Consider the following 21,813-nt stretch of genomic DNA (forward strand, 5'->3'; position numbering starts at 1 on the left):
AAGTCCAGTCAACACTGTCACCATTAATGTCTTGCCTAGAAAATGTAACAATTGGACCTATGCTTATTATAGGTTTTCATCAAAAAGAGCATCCTTAAACATATTTTCTTATTTAATTCTGGGGGACAGGGATTGGAGCCTGATGGGCCAAATATAATCAGAAATGGGAAACCTATGATTCATAGATCCTCAGACCCCAAGAGAGATGGGCCGTCTAAGATCCCTAAAATTTTGGGACAGGCTGGTTAGAAAACCAAGGGGATAATGACACACAGGCGTTCCAAGGTCTTACCTTGTATGTCCATACCATTTATATTTTCATCCAAACTCTTATAACTGTTTCACAAATACTAAGCCCAAAGAAATGTAGGCTGGTATATAACTTAGATCTAAGGACTCCCAGATCAAATATCCACTCACCATCCATTTTAAATCATAGGTCTTTTCAAGTCTGATGACAGAACTGTGAATAAGCAGCCAACCTACACATGGTTTTGATCTGAAAGCTTTCCAACTTTTACCCAAATAATGCAAAAAAAAAGAGATTTACATATGTAATAAAGCAGTCCAACTTGACAAGGAGCTAAGTGAGCAGAGGGAGAGTCACAGGAGATTACTTGGGAATAGTAGTCAAGGGCCTGATCACCGATTATGATGATAAGGGCTAAGCAAGATGAGGAGCCATTGAAGGGAGGGCCATGATATGATCCCCATTTGTAGAAGATTACTCTGGCTACCTTAGGAAGAATAGGTGCTAATAGCACAAAGTGGCAACAGAGAGATCTATTATGAGGCTATAGTAGTCATATAACCCAAGGTGATACACTGGGTTATATAAAACCTGGATTACATAAAACATTCTTTATTACTATTATGGTAAATTCAATTCTACCTCCTGGCTTTTGGCCTAGGAAATCGTAATTATGCAGAGAAACAAAATGCACCCTATCCAAAACACTGAAGGTCTAGTTTCTTCCCCCTTCAAATTTCTTTTCCAGAGTTGGCCAAAAAAAAAAAAAAGTGAACTAATGAATATTCAACTAATTTCTTCTGCACTGGTAGTGATGAACACTTCTTGTTGCTTTGAGATGGAGAAATGTTCAGAAATCTAGAAAGAGAGAAACCAGGAGTCTGCATAAATCAGCCCCTAACAGTGCCCCAAACATTTTAATGAACATGATTTCAAAGTAATTCATTGTAACATATTTACCATCAGAGATGGACAATTCACAGACTTGCACTGGAGTGCACTTAGGAAAATGACGATGGATTACTGAAGTAAAGCCCCATGACTGTTGGATCCTAAGACTCTGCTTGTTCATGCAATTTTTGCAAGGCAGGAAATGCTATTTAAACTGCTTTCTACTTCTGTATTCCGACAATTATTGGGAAGTAGAAACATTCTAAGAAAATAAAACTGCCATGAGACCTAAAGACCATATCTGACATCAATAACCATTTTCACTTCTCAAAAATTGAACTCAGGGCCCTTTGGTTTTCCCACCTGAACTATACCACATATGTAGAGTTTGTTTCTTACTCTGTAGTATATTCTCTCAACTCACATGAGCGGTTTCTCTGCCATCCTCTACATTTGTGAGGCTGTGCCCATAAAGACATCACATGAGTTTTTATTATCGTGGGGAACACCATGCCCCCAAGCTAATTTAATTACCAGCTGAAATAAATCAAACTGTTTTAATGTTTATGACCCACTGCATTTTTAATTATGCCAAAGTTAATTTGCTTTCTGATATCTCATAGAAAAAGGTTTTCAGAAGATAGTTAAAATGCAATTGAATTAAACTGATCAGAATTAACATCTGCTCCAGGAAATACACTCAAGCAGAGGTGGCCATCAGCACAGGGGTTACTCTCAAGATAGTTGAAGACAACCACAGAATTTCAAAATTGGAAACAACTTTTTAGATTACCTAGTACCCACAGAAGTTAGGAGTTTGTGTAATGGAGTTAATGAGTATATGATGGGGTCAGGCCTTTTTTAACTTCTAGAATACCATTAACTATAATCATGCTACTAAATAGATTTTAATTCCCACTATCACCATGGGAACATTTTCTCTTCAAAGCAGCAACTTAGAAGGCTTCATCTCAGCAAGTTATGATCTTTTTGGAGGAGTCAGAGAAAGGGGATTCATGCTTATAGTAACAGCATACTTTAGGGAGAAAATGAATATGATAAGGTGGTGTAAGTGAATTAGCACTGATTATCAAATTTCTATACAACTCTCTAGAATCTAGGAGGATGAGCATGGAAACATGCTGGGAAAAATTGGGACTAAGTTGAAAAGAAAACAGAAGTAAAGTTATTAATTACACTATACACTCAGCCCAAGGTATGATTCTGGAAGAAGCTTTCTTATTTTAGTTCAGAAAACTGGGGGAAAGGGAAGATTTAGTGGTGGTAGTGATCAATAATGACAACAATAACAATAGCTGTGATAATTTACTGAATGCACACTGTGACCAACACACAATAGTTACTCATTCTCTACAGCAGCCCCATGATAATCATTCCATTTTATCCCCATTTTATAGATGAGGAAATAGAAGTGTGCACAGGAAGTGGCACTTAACAATGTGCCTCTCCTTCGAGACCCCTTTAGAAATATCATCCTGCATGCAGATAAATGTCTTTCCTGCAGATAGTTTAGATTTTCCAAAGAAAACTGAAACATCGACAGGGTGCTATTTTAGATTTAAAACTGGTCAACAAGAAAGAACTGGATGGTAAAGTAGAGGAATCGTGAAGCTGAGAAAGTGTTATCACCAGAAAGCACAGACTAGCTTAGGAAGGAAACCCTAGACTTAATCATTCACTTACCACAAAACACCAGAAAGGCAGGCTCATACACACACACACACACACACACACACACACACACACACACACACCCTCCGGCTTGTGATCAAAAACTATAAAAAGGAAGATGACTAATGAGAGATGGGAGGTGTTAAAAAAAACAAAACACTGAACTAATGATAAGGTCATTAAGTGTCACAGTCTTTAAAAAAAAAAAAAAAAAGCCCTAGGACATCAAATAACCACACAGGGAGCTCTGGTAAGACAAAACCTTACTGCTCAGGCACAAAAGATGGGGTGGGAGCATTTCACCAAGGACAAATAAAAGAGTGAGGTGAAACCTGAAGAGCCATATCATAAATGTTATGACTAAGAAAGGAGGCTTGTGAAAAATGCTGAGAACAAGAGGGCTTTCAAGGAAAGATGAAAGCAGCCTCTGGAAGGGCACTTGGTACTTAGTGCATAATAGGTGCTCACTACATAAAAATGTAGGTATTGACTATCTGAGTGAATAGGACAGGATTAGCAGGATTAAAGGAAAACAAATCCTTATTTTACTTCACTTTTTTATAAAGAAGAACAACCTGGCGCTTAAAATGTTTGTTTCTAACCACTATCTAATAATATAACTAGCCAAGAATAGACACCTTAACCTATCAAGGAACTAAAGGAACTTGGAGTTATAGTAAGTAAAACAGGGTCACAAAAATAGAAAAGGTCCTTAAGGACTAGAGATGGATAATCTTAACCCAATTTTTGAAAAAATTCTTTTGAAAAAGTAGATCCTGGAAGCAAGAGTAAAGCAAAATTCTAGCATTAATCATCAGACATGTGTTTTGAGAAGCAGCAGAGAGTAAAGCAGTAAAAAAAAAAAAAAGTAAAGCAGTAATCACTAGCACATGCCAAACGCAGTCCCTAATATTGGAAGACTGACACAGAAAGGGAAAGCCACAAACACAGCAATAGCCAATGGAAAGTCATGGATGGATGCAAAGTGGACTCACAGAATAACCAATCAATTCCAAATTGTGTTTCTCTGCTTTGTATGATTTGGACCCATTCAACAGATTTTTTTCCTCACAAAGACTTAGTCAAGTATAAAGTGAAGTAGAGGACATTTAAAACACAGGATGATGCCTGGCGGTGTAGCTCAGTGGTTGAGCGTTGACCTATGAACAGGAGGTCAGGTTTGATTCCAGGTTAGAGCACTTGCCTGGGTTGTGGGCTTGATCCCAGTAAGGGGCATGCAGGAGGCAGCCAATCAATGATTCTCTTTCATCACTGATGTTTCTATCTCTCTCTCTCCCTCTCCCCACGTCTCTGAAATCAATAAAAATGTATTTAAAAAAAAAGAAACACGGGATGACAAACTAAAAACTGAGAAAAGAACTTGGTATGCAATAAGAACTGGACAAAACTAACAATCATTTTTATAACCAAGACCTCAAAATTGCCTAGCTGATAAATCTTGCGTTTGAGATGAATATGAAGTATATTATGTAACAATGACACATGTACAACTTAGAAAGAGTACCCCAATCAAGTAAACTTCATTGTGTAGCACTGAATTAACTTAAATTTACTTAAAATGTCTATTTTCTAACATAATTATTCCTCCTTGTTTACATTTTAGGGATATACTAATTAGCTAAAATGCCTTTTTATAAATACACAAATGGGTGAAATAGTAAATTTTATGTTAGACATATTTTACCCCAATAAAAAAACTATAGAATTTTTTAAAGTTTTATAGGTGAGGAAGCTTAGACACAGTCTATGTGATCCTAGGCAAGTTTCAATCTTTTCAATTTTAAGTTTCTGTATCTCTAAAATAGGAATAATGAAATCAATTGTCAATTCATGGGAATCTCTTATGGGGCATCTGCCTAGAACTTGAGAAAAAATAAATTCCATGTATGAGTAAAACTATGTGGTCCTCTTAAAATGCCTCAAAGCAGAGATGTGCAAGAGCACCTATAAAAGACAGTTTGGCTACAAAGCCCGCCCAACTTGATTGTAACCAGACTGAATACATTATCATAGCTAATGAAGAAATAAGCCAATCACAAGTAGGGATGAACACTACAAGAGCATCCAAAAGTCCCAGGCACTAAGCAAAGCCTGTCGACATCTATCCATGCGCTTTCTGGGGAAAAGTGAGTCTTGGCCAATGATTTTTCATGTGTGTCTCACGTAGGGAAGGTTATTCCTGCTGTAAAGATGGATGTGGCTGTGAAATGCATATTAGCCCCTCCCCTTTCATCTCTCTCTAAAATCAACAAAAACATATCTTTAAAAACCAATATAAGGAAAGTTCTATTTCCTGCGAGTCTGTATTTTTTCTGCCTGTGGCTGAGAAAGTTGAAATTGTGTATTGCAATTACAGTTTTCCCCTTTCCATGTACCCTCGTGGCTTTGTTGACAGCCCGCAGCTGCCTTAGCCTTCCATGCAGGTTAGTGGGAAGATGACAGGTGTAAAACCACATTTACCATCGGGTTAAAAAGAAGAGGGCATACATACCTCGTTCAAATTTTAACCGCTGATAAAGCTGAAATTGATCCACAGGTACCAAACAGGCAATCTGAAACCAGACACATGATAAAGATGAGATTTCAGTCATCGCAGAGGCCCAAGTTACCAGCCTTATAATTCCTCCTTGTTTGGCTTACTGTATTATCTCTCTACAAATTAGTTTGCAAATGTCTTTGGCGCAGCAACACAAGCAGCAATCCCTGAGTCATCCCCAACCATCTGCCAGGGCTAAGAGTCGCTCAAGGCACCAGTTACAGAACTGACTGATCACCTTCCATTCTTCAATCAGCAGCTACTAAGACCAAACAATGAAATCTTTCGACTTCCCGAATTATTTGTATGCATATGTGAAAGATGCTCTTTTTCTCTTTAGATTCATTTAAGAAATTTTTTAAAGATTATAGTTCTAGCTTTAGAATCCTTAAATACTAAAGTCAGACGGATAGTGAGTCAGGAAGTATGAAAACTTCATTTGTTGCCTAAGGAATAGTACCTTCTAAGCAACGTACAAATCACTTCTCCTGACAAAAATCGTTTCAAGAGGCCCTTGATTATCATGTATCGCCATCCATGCCCTGGTAGAAAAGAAAAGCCGAAGATGTTGCTTGTGTCTAGGCTCCCATTTCCATTTCTGATAGCAATGTGGACCAAAGGTTCATAAATAAGGATTCATAGCTAACCAAATAGCACTGCAGATTAGTTACTTTTAAGTTGCATTTCAAAGTCAGATGCAGGCAAAGCTAACTGCTCTTAATGTGGCATTCTAAAAAATAGCAATACCCTTGATGTCAACATGTAAATATTTTGATATGGCTTAAAATATTTATAACTGAAAAAAATCTAAGAATTTGATACAGGACACACCTTGGCAATTTTGACTCTAAAGTACTGTATATTTTTGGTTAAAACATATGTTGGTGAAAGGTCTTGCAACTAACGGAAAGAAGTGCGCTTTGAGAAAACCAGAGTAAAAAAATGAGGCAGCTAAAATTGTACTTAACAAATATAATACATTTTAGAAGGCATTCAAAGTCGAATTCTGCTCCTCACAAAAATAAACAACACATTCATTTATTTTGTAAATGAATCAACTTTAGTTAAATATATGAAGAGCCACAAAACAGGTAAGTTCTGTCTTCTCCATTTTAAGTAGAGCAAAGTAAAACATAAATTTAATTTCATTATAAACTTTTGCTCCATTTGTGAGGGGGGGAGGGGAGAGAATGTTGCATTTTCACCTGGCACTTTCAGTAAAACCTCCTTAGCAATCACTAAAAAATTATGGTTAATTTTATGAGTCTTTTACCATATATTTTGTTAAAGTATGTTTACATGTTTATTCTACTGAAAGCCAGTTTTGTTTCAACTGTTATAATACTACCTGGACTTCTTTCCTAAAAGACAAAGGTACCTCAAATAAAATGCATTTGGAGACAGAAGTTGCAAGCAAGTGAAAGCGTGGGAGGCATTAGGGGATCAGAGTTTAGTTACTGACTTAGTCAATGATTCATTTTAGGTGGAGGACAAATAATCTAATACTACTTTAACTTCTGGGCCAAGGTAACTTGGGAGATGATATCATCTGGGCCCAAGAGACCTCAGTGATATTCTATAAATCTATTTTTAAACCCCTCCCCCCTTTAAGTGATTTGAGGTTTTTGATTCTATGGGACAGTTCTATACTCTTCTTACACCTTCTATAACTGTTTCTGGACTGATGAAGACTTCCTTCAAACTCCTCAAAATCAACCCTTAAAAATGCTTATTTTTTCAATGACAAGCAATTTATATAACAGCTAAGTCAATAACAGTTTATAAAAAGACAAAGCAAATAGGAGGAGATAAATATTTTAAATACAGAAGGAATGCTACTGTGAACAATGACTGAAATCAACGCAATAAAAAGTCAACAATAGTAGAGCTGGATGTTTAATGTTAAGTTAGAAAGACAAATTTCACCAGAGGACATATTACTGCCAGCAGGAAAGTCAGAGGTCTCTAATATTTTTTGTCTTTCACTCTACTTTGAATCTCCTATTTATTATTTTTTAGGTTCGAGGTTTGTATGGAATTAAGCCTTATAAGGTAAATCAATTTTTCTATTGAACTCTGTGATCACACAAAGTCAGGGCTATCACTTTTCACTATGTTTGATATTTCTGGAATAAAGAGAAGCCCCAACATACACCATTCTCTCCCCACCCCTGCCACTTAGACTTGCATCTTCTCCAGGGACTTGTTGACAGTCTATTATGGCTGGAAGCCTGGGGATACAAATGAACAGGCCGACATAGAAGCTGTCCTCAAAGGACTTAAATTACTGAGGGGGGGAGGGCAATAAAGTTTTAAGAAAGATCTACCCCTTTGTTATATTTCACAGATAAGAGCTAATTTTCTGAAATGTTTCTATCACACTTTTGGCTTTAGATGAGAGAAAGCTGGGTTAGATTTAAAAAAGATTAAAAGATGATGATCCAAAGTATTGAATTCCCATTCCCTTGCCATTTGGAACTAAGTCGCTATTGCTCAAGGTCTGTCACAATTATAAAACTGAAATAAATGTTTTAGTATGATTATTGAAGGCTCCATCAGGCAATAGGTTAAAGGGCTACTCCTTTTTAAAAAAATATATTTTTTATTGATTTCAGAGAGAAAGGGAGAGGGAGAGACAGAAGCATCAATGATAAAAGAGAGAATCATTGATCAGCTGCCTCCTGCACGCCCTCTACTGGAGAGCGAGCCCACAACCGGGTATGTGCCCTTGACTGGAATCGAACCTTCAGTCCGCAGGCCGACGCTCTATCCACTGAGCCAAACCGGCTAGGTTGGGCTACTCCTTTAAAAAAAAAATTTTTTTTTAAGGAATCACAACGCCTCTAAAGTTAATTGTGAAAATGAAAATCCTAGAGAATAAGAGATTATAAAAGGTATCTTATGGTATAGAATTATCCTTTTCCTGTCAACCAAGAAATTCCAAATCACCCAAAAATCATACCAGGACATTCCTTTTTAACTTTATTTTGAAATAATTTTAGGCTCACAAAAAGTTGCGACAATTATATAAAGTTCCTAAAGACCCATCCCCCCAACTTCTCCTAATGTTACTAGTAACACCTTACATAATCATAGTTAATTATTAAAATAATAAAATTTTCATTGATACAAAATAATTAAACAATCTGTAGGCCTTATTCAAATTTCACAAACTGACCCACAATGTCTTTTTTTTTTCAGTCCAGATCCAATTTAGGACATCACCTTGCATTCGGTTCCCTTGTCTCCTCAGCCTTCTCTAATCTGGGGCAGTTCCTCAGTCTGTATTTGTCTTTCATGACCTTGACATGTTTAAAGAGTCCAGGCCAGTTATTTTGTACACTGCTCTCCAATTTGGCTTCGTCTGATGTTTTCTCATGATTAAGTCAAGATTATGCATTTTTGGCAAGAACATCACAGAAGTAATATTGGGCCATCAGGAGGTAAATGAGGACAACCTGTCTCATTACTGGTGATATTAACTTTCTAACTTGGTCAAGGTAGTATCTGCCAGGTTGCTCCACTCTTTGTAATATTATAGGGAGACTAGAGGCCCTCATCCTGGCCTGCGGGGATCAGGCCAAAACCGGCTCCCCAACATCCCCCAAGGGGTCCTGGATTGCGAGAGGGCGGTTCTCAAGGTGATGCACCCCGGAATCAAGCTCCCTCCTCTCTGGTTCTGGGTGCGTCACCAGAGAACCCCCGCTGCCAAGTGACTGCAGCTCCTGCATTGAGCGTCTGCCCCTTGGTGGTCAGTGCACATCATAGCTACTGGCCAGTCGGCCAGTTGCTTAGGCTTTTATATATATAGATATTTTGAGATTCTGCAAATATGTTTCTCATCATACCTCTGGCAACTAATTTTGTATCTATCAAAAACTCTTACCTACTATAATTATTACTGTGTTTATTTGCTTAATGATGATTTTCTATATCCATCTCTATTTGTTCATTAGAATTCTGCTATAAGAAAGAAATATTGTAAATACAACATATATTTTCTTTTAATGAAATGGTTAAAACACAGAAGCTAGGGAAAGCCAGAAGGAGGTAAAAAAAAAAAAAAGCCCAGACTTTACTTAGGTTTGGCCCTTTAAATTATACCACTGCTACAGTTGCTTTTAAAAATTAAAAAACCAGGTTGAACATGAAATACAATGGATCACTATATCTGGAGATGGAATTGACCTCTTATAGATCATTACAAATCTTGAGGTGTTATGACTTGCAAAAATACTGGCAAGAGAAACAGTACTAGTCTAAAGGATAAGTGTTTTATCACAATAATACAGAAACTACGAATGTTTCCTATCTCAACCCAGAAAATAACTATTTCCTAACAGAAAAAGAAAAACGGCCCATTTACCCATTCACCCGAGTAAACCAAGCTCATCTCCTTACCTACATACTACGTTTCAAATCCTGGATGAAGAAACAAGAGGGCATCATTGAGAGCCAGATGGCAGGGCCCACTGGGAAAGGGAAGGATGGGGGAGTCCTGGAATTCCAGGGCCAGGAATTTTTTTCACAGTTTCCTGCAGAGGGTGGGTTTGCTGCTCTTTTTTTGCCCCTTCTGCAGAGGCCTCAGTCCTGCTTCCCACATCATTGCCTGCCTTTCCCCTCAGCTCATCTAGTCTAAAAGGGACATGCCTAGGTGCACATCCATGGGACACATTCGACCCATTGCTGCTTAATCTTCTTACATTTGCCCTTAGTTAAAGAAGAAGCTTAGAAACACTATTCTCCACTTATATGCAGTTTTTAAACAAAATTTTTTAAATGTTCTAGAACAAATTTCAGTTAAGAACCTCAAAGCTATCTGTTGATTCTGGCATTGCAGATTCCTCTTCCTTCCCCACTTCCAAGTTTTACTCTTCTCCAGCCAACGTGTACTGCAGCCAAAGGTCATTATTATGGACAGACCTAACCCCATCCTCTTCAGATCCTGAACCTCAGTAACAGGGATATGGCCACTTGCCTGGGTACCCTCCTCTTCCCTCCGCCCCAGCTCTACACTGTAATAATAAGAGATGGCCAGTGCAGGCAGTGCCAATGGGTGATTTGGGGGGACCATTTGGATCTCAAATTCCAGGAGTCACCCTCAATGAGCATGCAGTATGTATGAGTAAAAACTGTCTTTATTTTACAAATGTAGCTTCAAATTCCCTAGTACTGCACCCCCAACCCAACCATCCCCTATCCTAGTCTTCCAGAGTGCCCCACCCTAAGTCCCGTCCTACAGAATTCTGGAGCCCCCATTCTTGGCGAGAGCAGCTTTCCTTCCTCTGGTGCCTGCTGTGCCACCAGCAGTAAAAGGCAGGCTGGTCACTCAGTGCCCTGAGCTTGAAAGGAGGGTTGGTGGGTGAGAAGCTGTTCCTGGTGTCCACTGCCGGCTGACAGTGAGGAGAGGTTCCATCCTTCAGGCCATGTCATGGTAGGTACTCACCACTCAAATTTACATGGTCCAGACCAGAGGTCCTCAAACTTTTTTTTTTTAAATATATTTTATTGATTTTTTACAGAGAAGAAGGGAGAGGGATAGAGAGCTAGAAACATCGATGAAAGAGAAACATCAATCAGCTGCCTCTTGCACACCCCCTGGTGGGGATGCACCTGCAACCAAGGTACATGCCCTTGACCGGAATCGAACCCGGGACCCTTGAGTCCGCAGGCCGACGCTCTATCCACTGAGCCAAACCGGTTCGGCGTCCTCAAACTTTTTAAACAGGGGGCCAGTTCACTGTCCCTCAGACCGTTGGAGGGCCGGACTATAATTTTTAAAAAAACTATGAACAAATTCCTATGCACACTGCACATATCTTATTTTGAAGTAAAAAAACAAAATGGGGACAAATATAATATTTGTATTTGCATGTGGCCCGCGGGCCATAGTTTGAGGACCCCTGGTCCAGACCAATGGCCCAGGCTCTCCCAGCAAGTGATGATACGTTCCTTTCCTAAGACTGTAAGGGACCTGCTTAAAGTAGTCATTGCCTCATTCCCAAGGCTACTGACTTCGAGCAAAGGCCTTGCCTGAATGCAGTGATGCTGTCAGAACAATCTGTGTCCTGCCTTTCATAATTCCACGTTGGACAAGAACCCTGCATCAAGTACATCAGAAATGCCCTGCAGAGCAACAGCTGAGAGGACCAGATGACACAAGGAAGGCAGGCTTTACTTTTCCCTGGATCCCGAGGAGCAGCTCCAGGGGCACGAGCTCTCCAGTGGCAGGACCTCTCCAGAGCTTTCATGACATTGAAGAGGAAGCTGCCTTTTCTACCATTTCCTACATAAGCAAGGAGTTCTGCAACTGGGCATTCAACACTTTGCTGATGAAGCTGTTTCTGATAAATGAGGCAGAGCCCCAGCTGAGCCAATTTGAAAGCATTAAGAAGGCAGGTAGCCTGCAGGAGGCAGACAGAGCACAGCCAAGGGTGTGAACTAGATCCATGCAGTGAAGCATTTGAAGGAAAGAACTTAAATTTCTTGTGTCTTTTGAAGATGAAGAAATGTTATATTTACAAGCATTTTCTAAGACAATAAATAATGAAGAACCATGTCTTGTAATATAAATAGCAGGACAAAGGGAACTTAAGCCTTAGCCAGAATTATTTTTAACAAGCAAAGTATATTTACGTATTACCTGAAGAATTCAACATTTTTTAAAGGCAGAACATGGAGGTACAATCCAGTCAAGCATAATGTGAATATGCCCCCTTGTGATGTATTCAATAATATTTATATTAAGAGCTCTATCCTATATAATAAAAGCCTAATATGCTAAGTGTCCAGTCATCTGTTCAAGCAATCAAAGTATAATATGCTAATGATATGCCAAGGCTGCTCAACCACTTGCTATGACGTGCACTGACCACCAGGGGGAAGACGCTCCAACTGGTAGGTTAGCTTGCTGCTGGGGTCCGGCCAATCGGGACTGAGCAAGATGGGCCGGACACGCCCTGGATCCCTCCCGCAGTCCCTTCCCGGCTGGCCAACCTCCTGCATCCCTCCCCGACCCCAATCCGTGCACCGGTGGGGTCCCTCGGCCTGGCCTGCGCCCTCTCACAATCTGGGACCCTTTGGGAGATGTTGGAGAGCTGGTTTTGGCCCAATCCCACAGGCCAGGCCAAGGGACCCTACTGGTGCACGAATTTGTGTACTGGGTCTCTAGTATAATAATAACTATATATGAGGAAAGCTTGATGTAAAGGAAATCAGAAAGGAAGGCACTACAGTCCAAGTTCATGTGTGCATGTGTTATTTGCTTTGAAAGGAGTATTCCCATATAAACTAATGAAGCTACCAATATCTCCAACATAATCTATTCCTTTCTCAATTCAAAATCAAAGACAATCACCACCATCACTCTTTTTTTTTACTCTGAAAATACAATTGTAGCAAGTTAGTTAAGAACATGATTACCGCACATTCCTGCCCATCTTCAGCCATGCTCTTAGCAAGACCAATACGTACAGAAAGGTCAATTCACACCCTCAGGTCCACTTTACTAATCGAATGGGAAATGGACTTTGGAGAATTTAATAAATACCATATTTTCATTTGCAATGTTTTTGTTTTATTTTTTCAAATACCCTTTTATAATTTTTAAGAGCCACCATGGGTTTGTTTGGTTTTAACACAGCCTAAAGTAAAATTGTCTTTAGAGTAAAACTGGGTAAATGGAATCAGAACTAGGAAAGCGTGAATGAGAATGGGTCCAGTGGGGAAAGGGTAAGGATTAAAAAGTAGAAGACAACCGCAGGGAAATGTGGAAGAAAATGTCTATACTAAGAAAATCAGAAAAGTTACTAAGCTTTGTTCCAGAGAACTGTGAGATAAATGATGGCCTTTGCTCACATTAGCCCTGACATTTGATATCCAAAGTGCTGATGGCTCGTGTTTACTAGTCATATAAAAATCCAGACCAACACTATGCAATTGAACTTTCTGCTATGATGGAAATGTTCTGTCCTTTGCTATCCAATCTGGTAGTCACGAGCCACATGTGGCTACTGAGCTCTTGGAATGTGATTAGTACAACCAAAAGAATGAATGAATTTTTTATGTTACCTAATTTTAATTAATTTCATTGTAAATAGCCACATGAAGCCAGTGGCTACTGGATCAGATAGCACAGGTGTAGAATATAAGACTGTGATTCATTTCAAAGGCTTGTTTTGAAGCTTCACGAAACCATTCATTTTCACTTATATTTAGTAGATTTTGCATACATGAATTAAGTAAAATTTCATACGAAACACAGCTCTTGCTGCCTGCTCCATGTCATGCTTTTCACTTTTATAGTCAATTTAACATCTCTCTGCTGGGTCAGGAGCTACCATGAGCATAAACAGCATTGGGCCTGTCTCATTCACCTCTCTGTCCTGGCGTGTACCAGGCACACTGTGCACGCTTAATAAACACTTGTTCACTACTGATCAAACATCAGAGAAGTCAAAAAGGAAGCATCTTTCTTGGAAGGATTATGCATAGAAAGACGATCCGGAATACCTGGATCTCATTTTAAAAACTATTTGCAGGTAGCATAGATGACTAGTACTTTTGGTGTCTAACCTAATCTTTCCCCACTTTAACTTTGTTCTGCCCATTACTCACACAAAAGTAAGCAATATTTCTCACTAGAGCTTTACATATTCAATATTACATTTTTATTTAAAAAAAACAATTAATTCATGATTTTCTTAAAATGAATCACTTCTAAATCATTATGTATTCTTTTGATTCTTCCCTAAAAAACACTTCAACCTCGCTTGTCCCACTTTGCTGATATTCCATAAGCTGAACACAGGACCTCCAGAGGTAAACTGACTAGAAGTGGCCTATAACATTTTTCTGACTGCTTTTCTTACAAAGCAAAAAATTATATGTAAGAGTATATGAATTTGTAAACAAAACATTTATATACACACATGCACATATACACACTCACATACACATCCACTCATATATACATATATAGCTACACACATGAATGCACTATTCAGCTTCCAATGATCAAGTCCTTTATCATATATTCTATTATCTACCTGGTTCTACTCTTAGAGCCCTATAATTGTGGTGGTCAGAAGAACTGCATTAGATTTCTAGCTCTTCTACTTTTTTAGATATGTATGCACTTTTGGGCAAATTACTTAAACCCTCTGGGCCTAAGTTTTATCAGTTTGTTGAAAAGATTAGATAGTAAGTATACTGGCTATGAAAGCACCGGAAGAGTCCCTAATGAACAGCAGGTGTGCCGTGTTTGCTGAATGAATAACTTATTTCATGGGTTTCTTGGGACCTCTTTGAGACGCTTACCAACTCCCTACAAATGGACAAGAGCTGGTTATCTTCTCACAGTGAACAGGCTCTGAAGATTAAAGGCAGATTTAAGGGCAACTTATTGATCAGGGACTGAAGAAACAAAGGGAAGGGATATATCACAGTCTTTAAAAAATGGTGGAAGAACTCACGGAAAAAAGAAAGACATTTCTGATGCCTGATAAATATTAAATGAAAGGCCTTTCTCTGCTCTTTAAAAATGGCTCAACTCGGGCTACCTTCTAGTTTATTGTCTGTAACTGTGGCTAACCTGCTGTCTGATTATCTTCAAAGTATGAAAGATCACAAGACCACTCACTATTCAGCCTCCGAACCTCACATTTGGTAAATTTGATTTCTTTACCTTTGCCTACCTGTTCAGAGAGCCTTTATAAATAGAATTGAGGTAAATAGCAGCTTTAAAAGTTTGTACAAAGAATCCAAAGGTGAGTAGCAATAAAGTACTGCTTTAAAAAATTCATCTCTGTCTTTTGTTTCTAGACTCTCTGTTAGGGAAGTACATAGAGTCAAGATCCTAGGAAATAATGTCAAGAGGAAAGCGGGGAAGATCATGGCACTCATCCATACCTCAGCTTCCTGCAGGATCCCGTGGTTTAGGCACACCATGTCAGGGCAAGTGATGGGAGACCCACATCCGTCTCGGATTGCCAGCTGCATGTACTGTTTCAGGCACTGGAAGTTAAGAAGAAAAAAGACAGACCATTACCTGCCGCATTACAGTAGCACAAAGGTTACAAAACCACCACTGCCTCTCTTCTTCCTTACTTGGCAGTCCTGGGGCTCTTGTACTCAGAAAACATAAGTTATCACAAGTGTGAATGCTAAGACCTATCACTTTGGAAAGAATGCAGAGACAAGCAATTTGGTATGACTTCATCCTAGGAAAACTGGGTTTATTCAAGGCAGCAAATTCCTGTAGGCTCACATTTTACCCACCATAGATAGGGGAAAGCCTTCTTTCTTTCTTTCTTTTTTTAAACTTATTTGACTTCCCAGTTTAATTTTTACCTAGTGGTCCTCTCCCTCAAAGTCTGCCCAGAAATAGAACTGTGACCCTTGTGCTGAGCTAGCCAAACAGAAACAAAATGAAATTAAGTCAATGACTTATCCGGAACACCCTTAACAGCAAATACACCTGGAAAAGATCATGTAAAAGACAATTTGGGAGACAACTATGGGCCTTGGTGAATGCTACGGTGAGGAGGTTTGAGTACAACCTGGTTAAGGAAGAATTTAATAGGAAAACAGAAATCCAGAGGGGAGGGTTAAGGAAGAATTTAATAGGAAAACAGAAATCCAGAGGGGAGGGGAGGGGAGGGAGAGGTGAGAAGGGAACAGTAAGAATACCAAGGTCAATTTGATCTACTCATTGCCTGTTGCACCTGAATCTTGGGCAGTGGATGGAGATGTGAGTCAGACTAAGAAGGTAGGCGAGGGACTGATATAGCATTATGGAAATCTCTAACTCCTCTCTGCTCCCTTTCAACCCACTCACATGCCCACAGGAAATTGAAGGCCATAGTTTCAGAAGATAATGCTCTTAAGAAATCTGTAAGTTGGCTTCTCAATTTCTAGTAATTTGCTCATAATTGGCCAGCTCTTTGATATAAGCATGATGGGGGAAAAATCAAACTCAAATATTTGAAAAAGACACCCCCAAAATACATAAGCTACTCAATGAATTAATGACTCTTACAAAGTGATCATCTATATATATAAAAAGCTACCAGTCGATCGGCTGGTAGCTATGATGGGCACTGACCACCAGGGGGCAGGCGCTCAACACAGGAGCTGCTCCCTGGTGGTCAGTACGCTCCCACAGTGGGAATGCCACTCAGCTAACAGACTGGTGCCAGACTCTGGGCTCACGGCTAGTGAGCACAGCTGCAGGGGTGCAAGCCTCTCCAGCGGACACTCCCCCTGCACACCCGAGCAGCGGCAGGCACAGTGGGACCAGGATGCGTGGAAGCAGTGTGGTGCCCAGCCCGGCTCAAGCTCCTCCCCGGCCACCTGCCACTTCGCGCACTACTTCGTGCGGTGTGGAATCGATGTGGACAGTGGGCTGGAGCCCAACGAGCTGTTGGGTAAGGCCGGGCTGCGGCAGTGCGGAGGCCCACTGATCCCTGCAGGCCAGGTCGAGGGACCCCACTGGTGCACAAATCCGTGCACTGGGCCTCTAGTTATTTATAATTGAACTTGGATCTTTCAAAATTACACATCTATGTATCAACCTGCTACATTAAAAATACTATTGTTGCACCAACCTTTTATAAAAACTTAACTACTAAATAAATTTTATGGTTAGAATACTGATGACATAATTATGAAACCTAATTCTTTCATTGACTATCTTTATTCATTTTCTCTATCTGAAATTAAAACTTACATCATGATTGTATTTCAGAAAAATAATCATGTATTTATCTGACTGAAATTACTGTTACAATGTACTAATGAATCAATGACTAGGGCAAACCATTTAAACCATATTTGCATCTCTTCTAGTAGTTAATAACTCCCTTCTCCAAGGAGTCAAGCTTTTTCTATGATGCTCATCACAGGAAAAAACACCCCACTGGGAAATAACCTAAATATCCAAAATAGAAGAACACATAAATAAATTATGCTAAATTCATGCAAGGAAAAGCTGAAGAATTACAAAAAATATTTTTAAATTAATTTCCACTTGTATTGAAAATTTATAAAATTGAATCTAAGCTTTCCCAAGAGTTCACAATGAATGTACTATTTGCTAATATAATGTTCTTAGGTACACTGTAACCACAATACATAAAACCAATGAATTTTTAAGCTTCCCACAAGTACTTTCCTGGCCACAATATTACATGACCCATGATTTTAGGACAGAGGTTAGAGCTGTATACAACCAATGACAGGGTGTAATTATAAAAATTCCATTTACTCTGTTGTTAAATGCTAAGAAACACTGGTTCTAGAAAGATTTGTAAGTACCGGTTGCTAAGTAATGCTCTAGTGCAGGCACTTACACTCCATCACTAGGGGCCTGCATTTCTATTCTAAGGCAAAGAGGGAAAACAACCAACTCTAGTTATTGCTTCTTATTAAATTTTCAAGTACCTTAGGTTCATGATGTGTCTTCTATTAGCTTGCACTAAAAATTTAATCTTGAACTCTCCCTCTCTTCTTCAAAATCTCTGGCTAAAGCACAAAAATACTGAAAACATACCCATGAACCCCTGTGCATGTTACACAAACCAAACAATTCCAGAAGAGACTGGCATCTAGCTTATAAATAAACACAGAGGAACACAGAAAGAGAAAAGGAAAAACAATCATCATTTAGTCGCATTGAAAAAAAATTATATTCCAATAAACAATAGCATTAAACAAATGTCTGAATATGTAATTTTCAAAACAGCTAACAAAATCTACAGGAAATGTTTCAACTAGAACATCTCAAATATCCTGATGACCAAAGAAAGAAACAAAAAACTTGTCTTTTAGATTGTCAACATTTCACTTCATTAGTTTGATAGAACATAACATTCTTTAGGCCACGAAGTGCCATGTACTAGTATAATAAAGACCGTTCCTCAAAATCATTCCACAGCCCTCAAGGATTCAAAAGAGATCTAACCAAGAATTTAACATCAAACACCTGGTGAGCCAGATGACTTGTATTATCTCTTCCAGCTCTGAGAGCCTATGAATTATGTACAGCGGGACCTTCCCAAAAAGAGGTTTTTCCTAGACCCCTTTCCGGTGCATATTTTCCAATGTACCAAAAAGCATTCTTTTTTAAAAAAAAATATGTTTTTATTGATTTGAAAGAGAGAGGAAGGGAGAGGGAGAGAGAGAAAAACATCGATGTGAGAGAGAAACTTCAATCGGCTGCCTTCCAAATGCACCCCAAAGGAGGATTGAACCTGCAACCTGGGCATGTGTCCTGACTGGGAATCAAACCAGCAACTTTTCGGTACATAGGACAACGCTCCACCAACTGAGCCACAACAGTTAGAGCCCAAAGGGCTTTCTTTATAGGTGTTCTCATCTATTAGCTGGACAAGGCAAAAAGGGCTACAACATTTAGACAAAGCTCCTAAGAGATCCACCCAAAATAATATACATATATACATATATATTTACTCTAAAGTTGCTCATTCTCTGCCACTAGATTTTATACCTTTCTTTAAAATTTTCTCTAAGAAATAAAGCATTACAATGAATAGTGAAGGGAACTGGATTCTAACAATTAAGATTGAAGTATAAACTCTAAAGTTTTCTTCAGCATCTTGGGCAAGTCATTAATGTCTCCAGCTACAACATTTTCAATTATAAAATGGGACAATACCACTTGCCAAGCCTGCTCTTACAGAAATAGAGAGTCCTTCATGAGAGTAAATACATGAAAATACCATGAAAAATAAAAACAGGTATGCAAACATCCTATATAATAAAAGGGCAGTATGCAAATTGTCCCCTCAACCAGAGTTCTTCCGGGAGTTTAACCAGGGAGCAGGCCAGCCGGGGGAAGGGAGGGAGGCCCTGGCGGGCAGCCGCTAGGGACCCTACCAGTGCACGTGGTCCTCTAGTAAAGTATAATTGGAGAACAGAATAGCTGTTTCTGAAGTACAGGTAGGCATGCAGAAATAAAAGTCCCCAAACGATGCAACCCCCAGAAATTAGTTTCATGATGGTGGGGTGGGGTGGGGAAGTGAGAGGAGAATACCTATTGATGGAAGGAAAGAGGTAATGTGTACTATTAGCTGAAAGTTTAAATTGATCTTGGATGCTTCTAGATGCAGATGCTGGGGTTCTGAGGTCCAAGAAGGACTGGCAGACCACCTGGATTGAAGCTGAGTTGGTGCACTACTGACCTTGGGTTTCTCAGGCCTCACTCAGCCATAGATGGGAAGGAAGGTGATGAGGGGGAAAGTACCTTGGGTATAAAAGTTTGCTTTTTATCATTCCTGGCACAATGCTATACACTAAAATAAATATTTAACAAAACACATACTAACATTTCTCTGCTTCAGTACACAATTACATCATAATGTCTCAAGAGTGTTCTAAATAACATCTTATATTTAGGCCAATACTCTGTTTATTCCAGCTCAGACTATGATCTCTACACATGATCCAAAAATAAAATCTTTGTTGGATGCTGTTGACTTAAATTATTAATAAACTCAAGATGGTGTATCTCTCATAATTCAAAAAGCCTTTTTAACAAAGCATGCTGGTTTGAAATGTATAAAAGTTTGAAAATTTTCAAAGAAATCAATAATCTATCGCTAGACAACTTGTTTCCTGGTATAGTATTATCTTACAAAGTTTTATTATAAATCTTTCAGAAACCTTGGCTTTTCACAAATATATTACTAGTGATGGGCATCACCTTCCTACTCCTTTGCCAACCACATAGGACATCAGAGGACTGACAGGAAAACCTGGCACCGGATGATTAAAGAGAAGTCCCAAATCAAACAACAAGCCATAAGTACGGTTAAAAAGAGACCAGAATTTTACAGTCTTCATCCTTAAGCATCTCATATTCAGAAAGCCTTCCTTGTCTTGTTCCTCCGCCTGGAACAGTGCCCAGCCCACCGGCTCTCACAGCACTCTGACACCCAGCTAGCACAGTACTTTTCAAACTGGGTGCAAAGGTGTATTCTTGGGAGCCCAAGAGCCCGCCATCACAAGGTTTTTATCCATTTTATGTTTTTTTAGTAATATTAATAAAAGCATACTTTGAACCATCTCAAGGAAAACACCATTTCTATTCCATTTCAATGTTCATACTTCAAGTCCTCACTGCTTTGCCAGATAAGAATGCTCTCATTGTCACAGGCAGATGAAAAAGCTATGGAAGTATCTGGACCCAGTGAAAGCTATACACGTCAAGATTCTTAGTGATTCCAACATAGAAGAGTCGCCAGATCATTGAATTACCCCTTGTTATTGGAACACACCAAACTCAGCCTAACTGTAAAAAGTGATTTAGTGGAAACTAAACATCATCCATCACATTAATGTTAACTTAAATTTTGCTGGTCTATAATTTTAGTTAATATGCAGCTTATATATTTACTAGAGGCCCAGTGCACAAAATTCATGCATTGGGTGGAGGGGTCCCTCAGCCCGGCCTGCACCCTCTCCAATCAAGGACCACTGGCTCCTAACCGCTCACCTGCCTGCCTGCCTGATCGCCCCTAACCCCTCTGCCTGCCTGCCTGATCGTCCCTAACCCCTCTGCCTGCCTGCCTGATCGCCCCTAACCATTCTGCCTGCCTGCCTGATTGCTCCTAACCACTCTGCCTGCCTGCCTGATGCCCCTAACTGCTCCCCTGTCTGCCTGATCATCCCTAACCACCTCTGCCTGCCTGCCTGATCACCCCTAACTGCTCTCCCCTACCGGCCTGATGACCCCTAACCACCTCTGCCACAGCCCCTGCCACTGTGGCTTTGTCCAGAAGGATGTCCAGAAGACATCCGGTCTATCTGATCTAATTAGTATATTACCCTATTATTAGTATAGATTCTGATGTTCTCATTTAAAAGATATAAGTCTAAATTTGCTTGTACCTTGTATTATGTTTGCATAAGTTTAAGTGAGACTATAATAAAAGTAATTTTAAAGTAGCTCAGTATTGGAGTTTCAATTATTTTTCCCTTCAAAAGGAAACCCTGTAAATCCATCAAAAGGAGGAGAACACTGTGATTCTCAGTGGCAACACAGCTTGTTATATGCCATTTTCCCTCAGGGACTTACCAGAATATCAGACTATCCAACGAGAATTTTATAAACTGTACAAACAAACACCCCTCTCCCTCTTCTCCAGAAGAATTGGCTCTTCGTCCCTACTTCCCAGTATTTCCATCCCAACTTAGGTAGTAACACCAGATGTTAACAATTGAATGATGTCATACATGTCAACAGTGCAGCGCTTATCACCCTGCCCTGCAGGGGCCTGTGAACTAGGCTGTCTCCCCAAGAGCCCAGGAGTTCCTTCAGGGTCTGGATCATATCTTATTCCTCTTTATATTCCCTAGAAACATCTATCCCCGGGTCGTGGCACACGGCAGACACTCAGACGTC

The 21,813-nt window shown here is 39.5% G+C and overlaps 1 protein-coding gene across 4 annotated transcripts in view; it reads right to left on the minus strand.

Moving 5' to 3' along the window:
- RNF144B (ring finger protein 144B) overlaps positions 1-21,813 on the minus strand; it is a 77,567-nt gene that overhangs the window by 15,259 nt on the left and 40,495 nt on the right. For all 4 annotated transcript variants that reach the window (XM_006101405.3, XM_023764883.1, XM_014466763.2 and 1 more), the window contains exons 3-4: positions 15,300-15,404; positions 5,346-5,406 (exon numbers count right to left, since the gene is read on the minus strand). In XM_006101405.3, coding sequence (XP_006101467.1) covers positions 5,346-5,406; positions 15,300-15,404 — 166 coding nt within the window. The remainder of the gene's footprint in view (positions 1-5,345; positions 5,407-15,299; positions 15,405-21,813) is intronic.

The sequence above is a fragment of the Myotis lucifugus genome, unplaced genomic scaffold (genome assembly GCF_000147115.1).
Source record: "Myotis lucifugus unplaced genomic scaffold, Myoluc2.0 scaffold_356, whole genome shotgun sequence".
NCBI lineage: Eukaryota > Metazoa > Chordata > Mammalia > Chiroptera > Vespertilionidae > Myotis > Myotis lucifugus.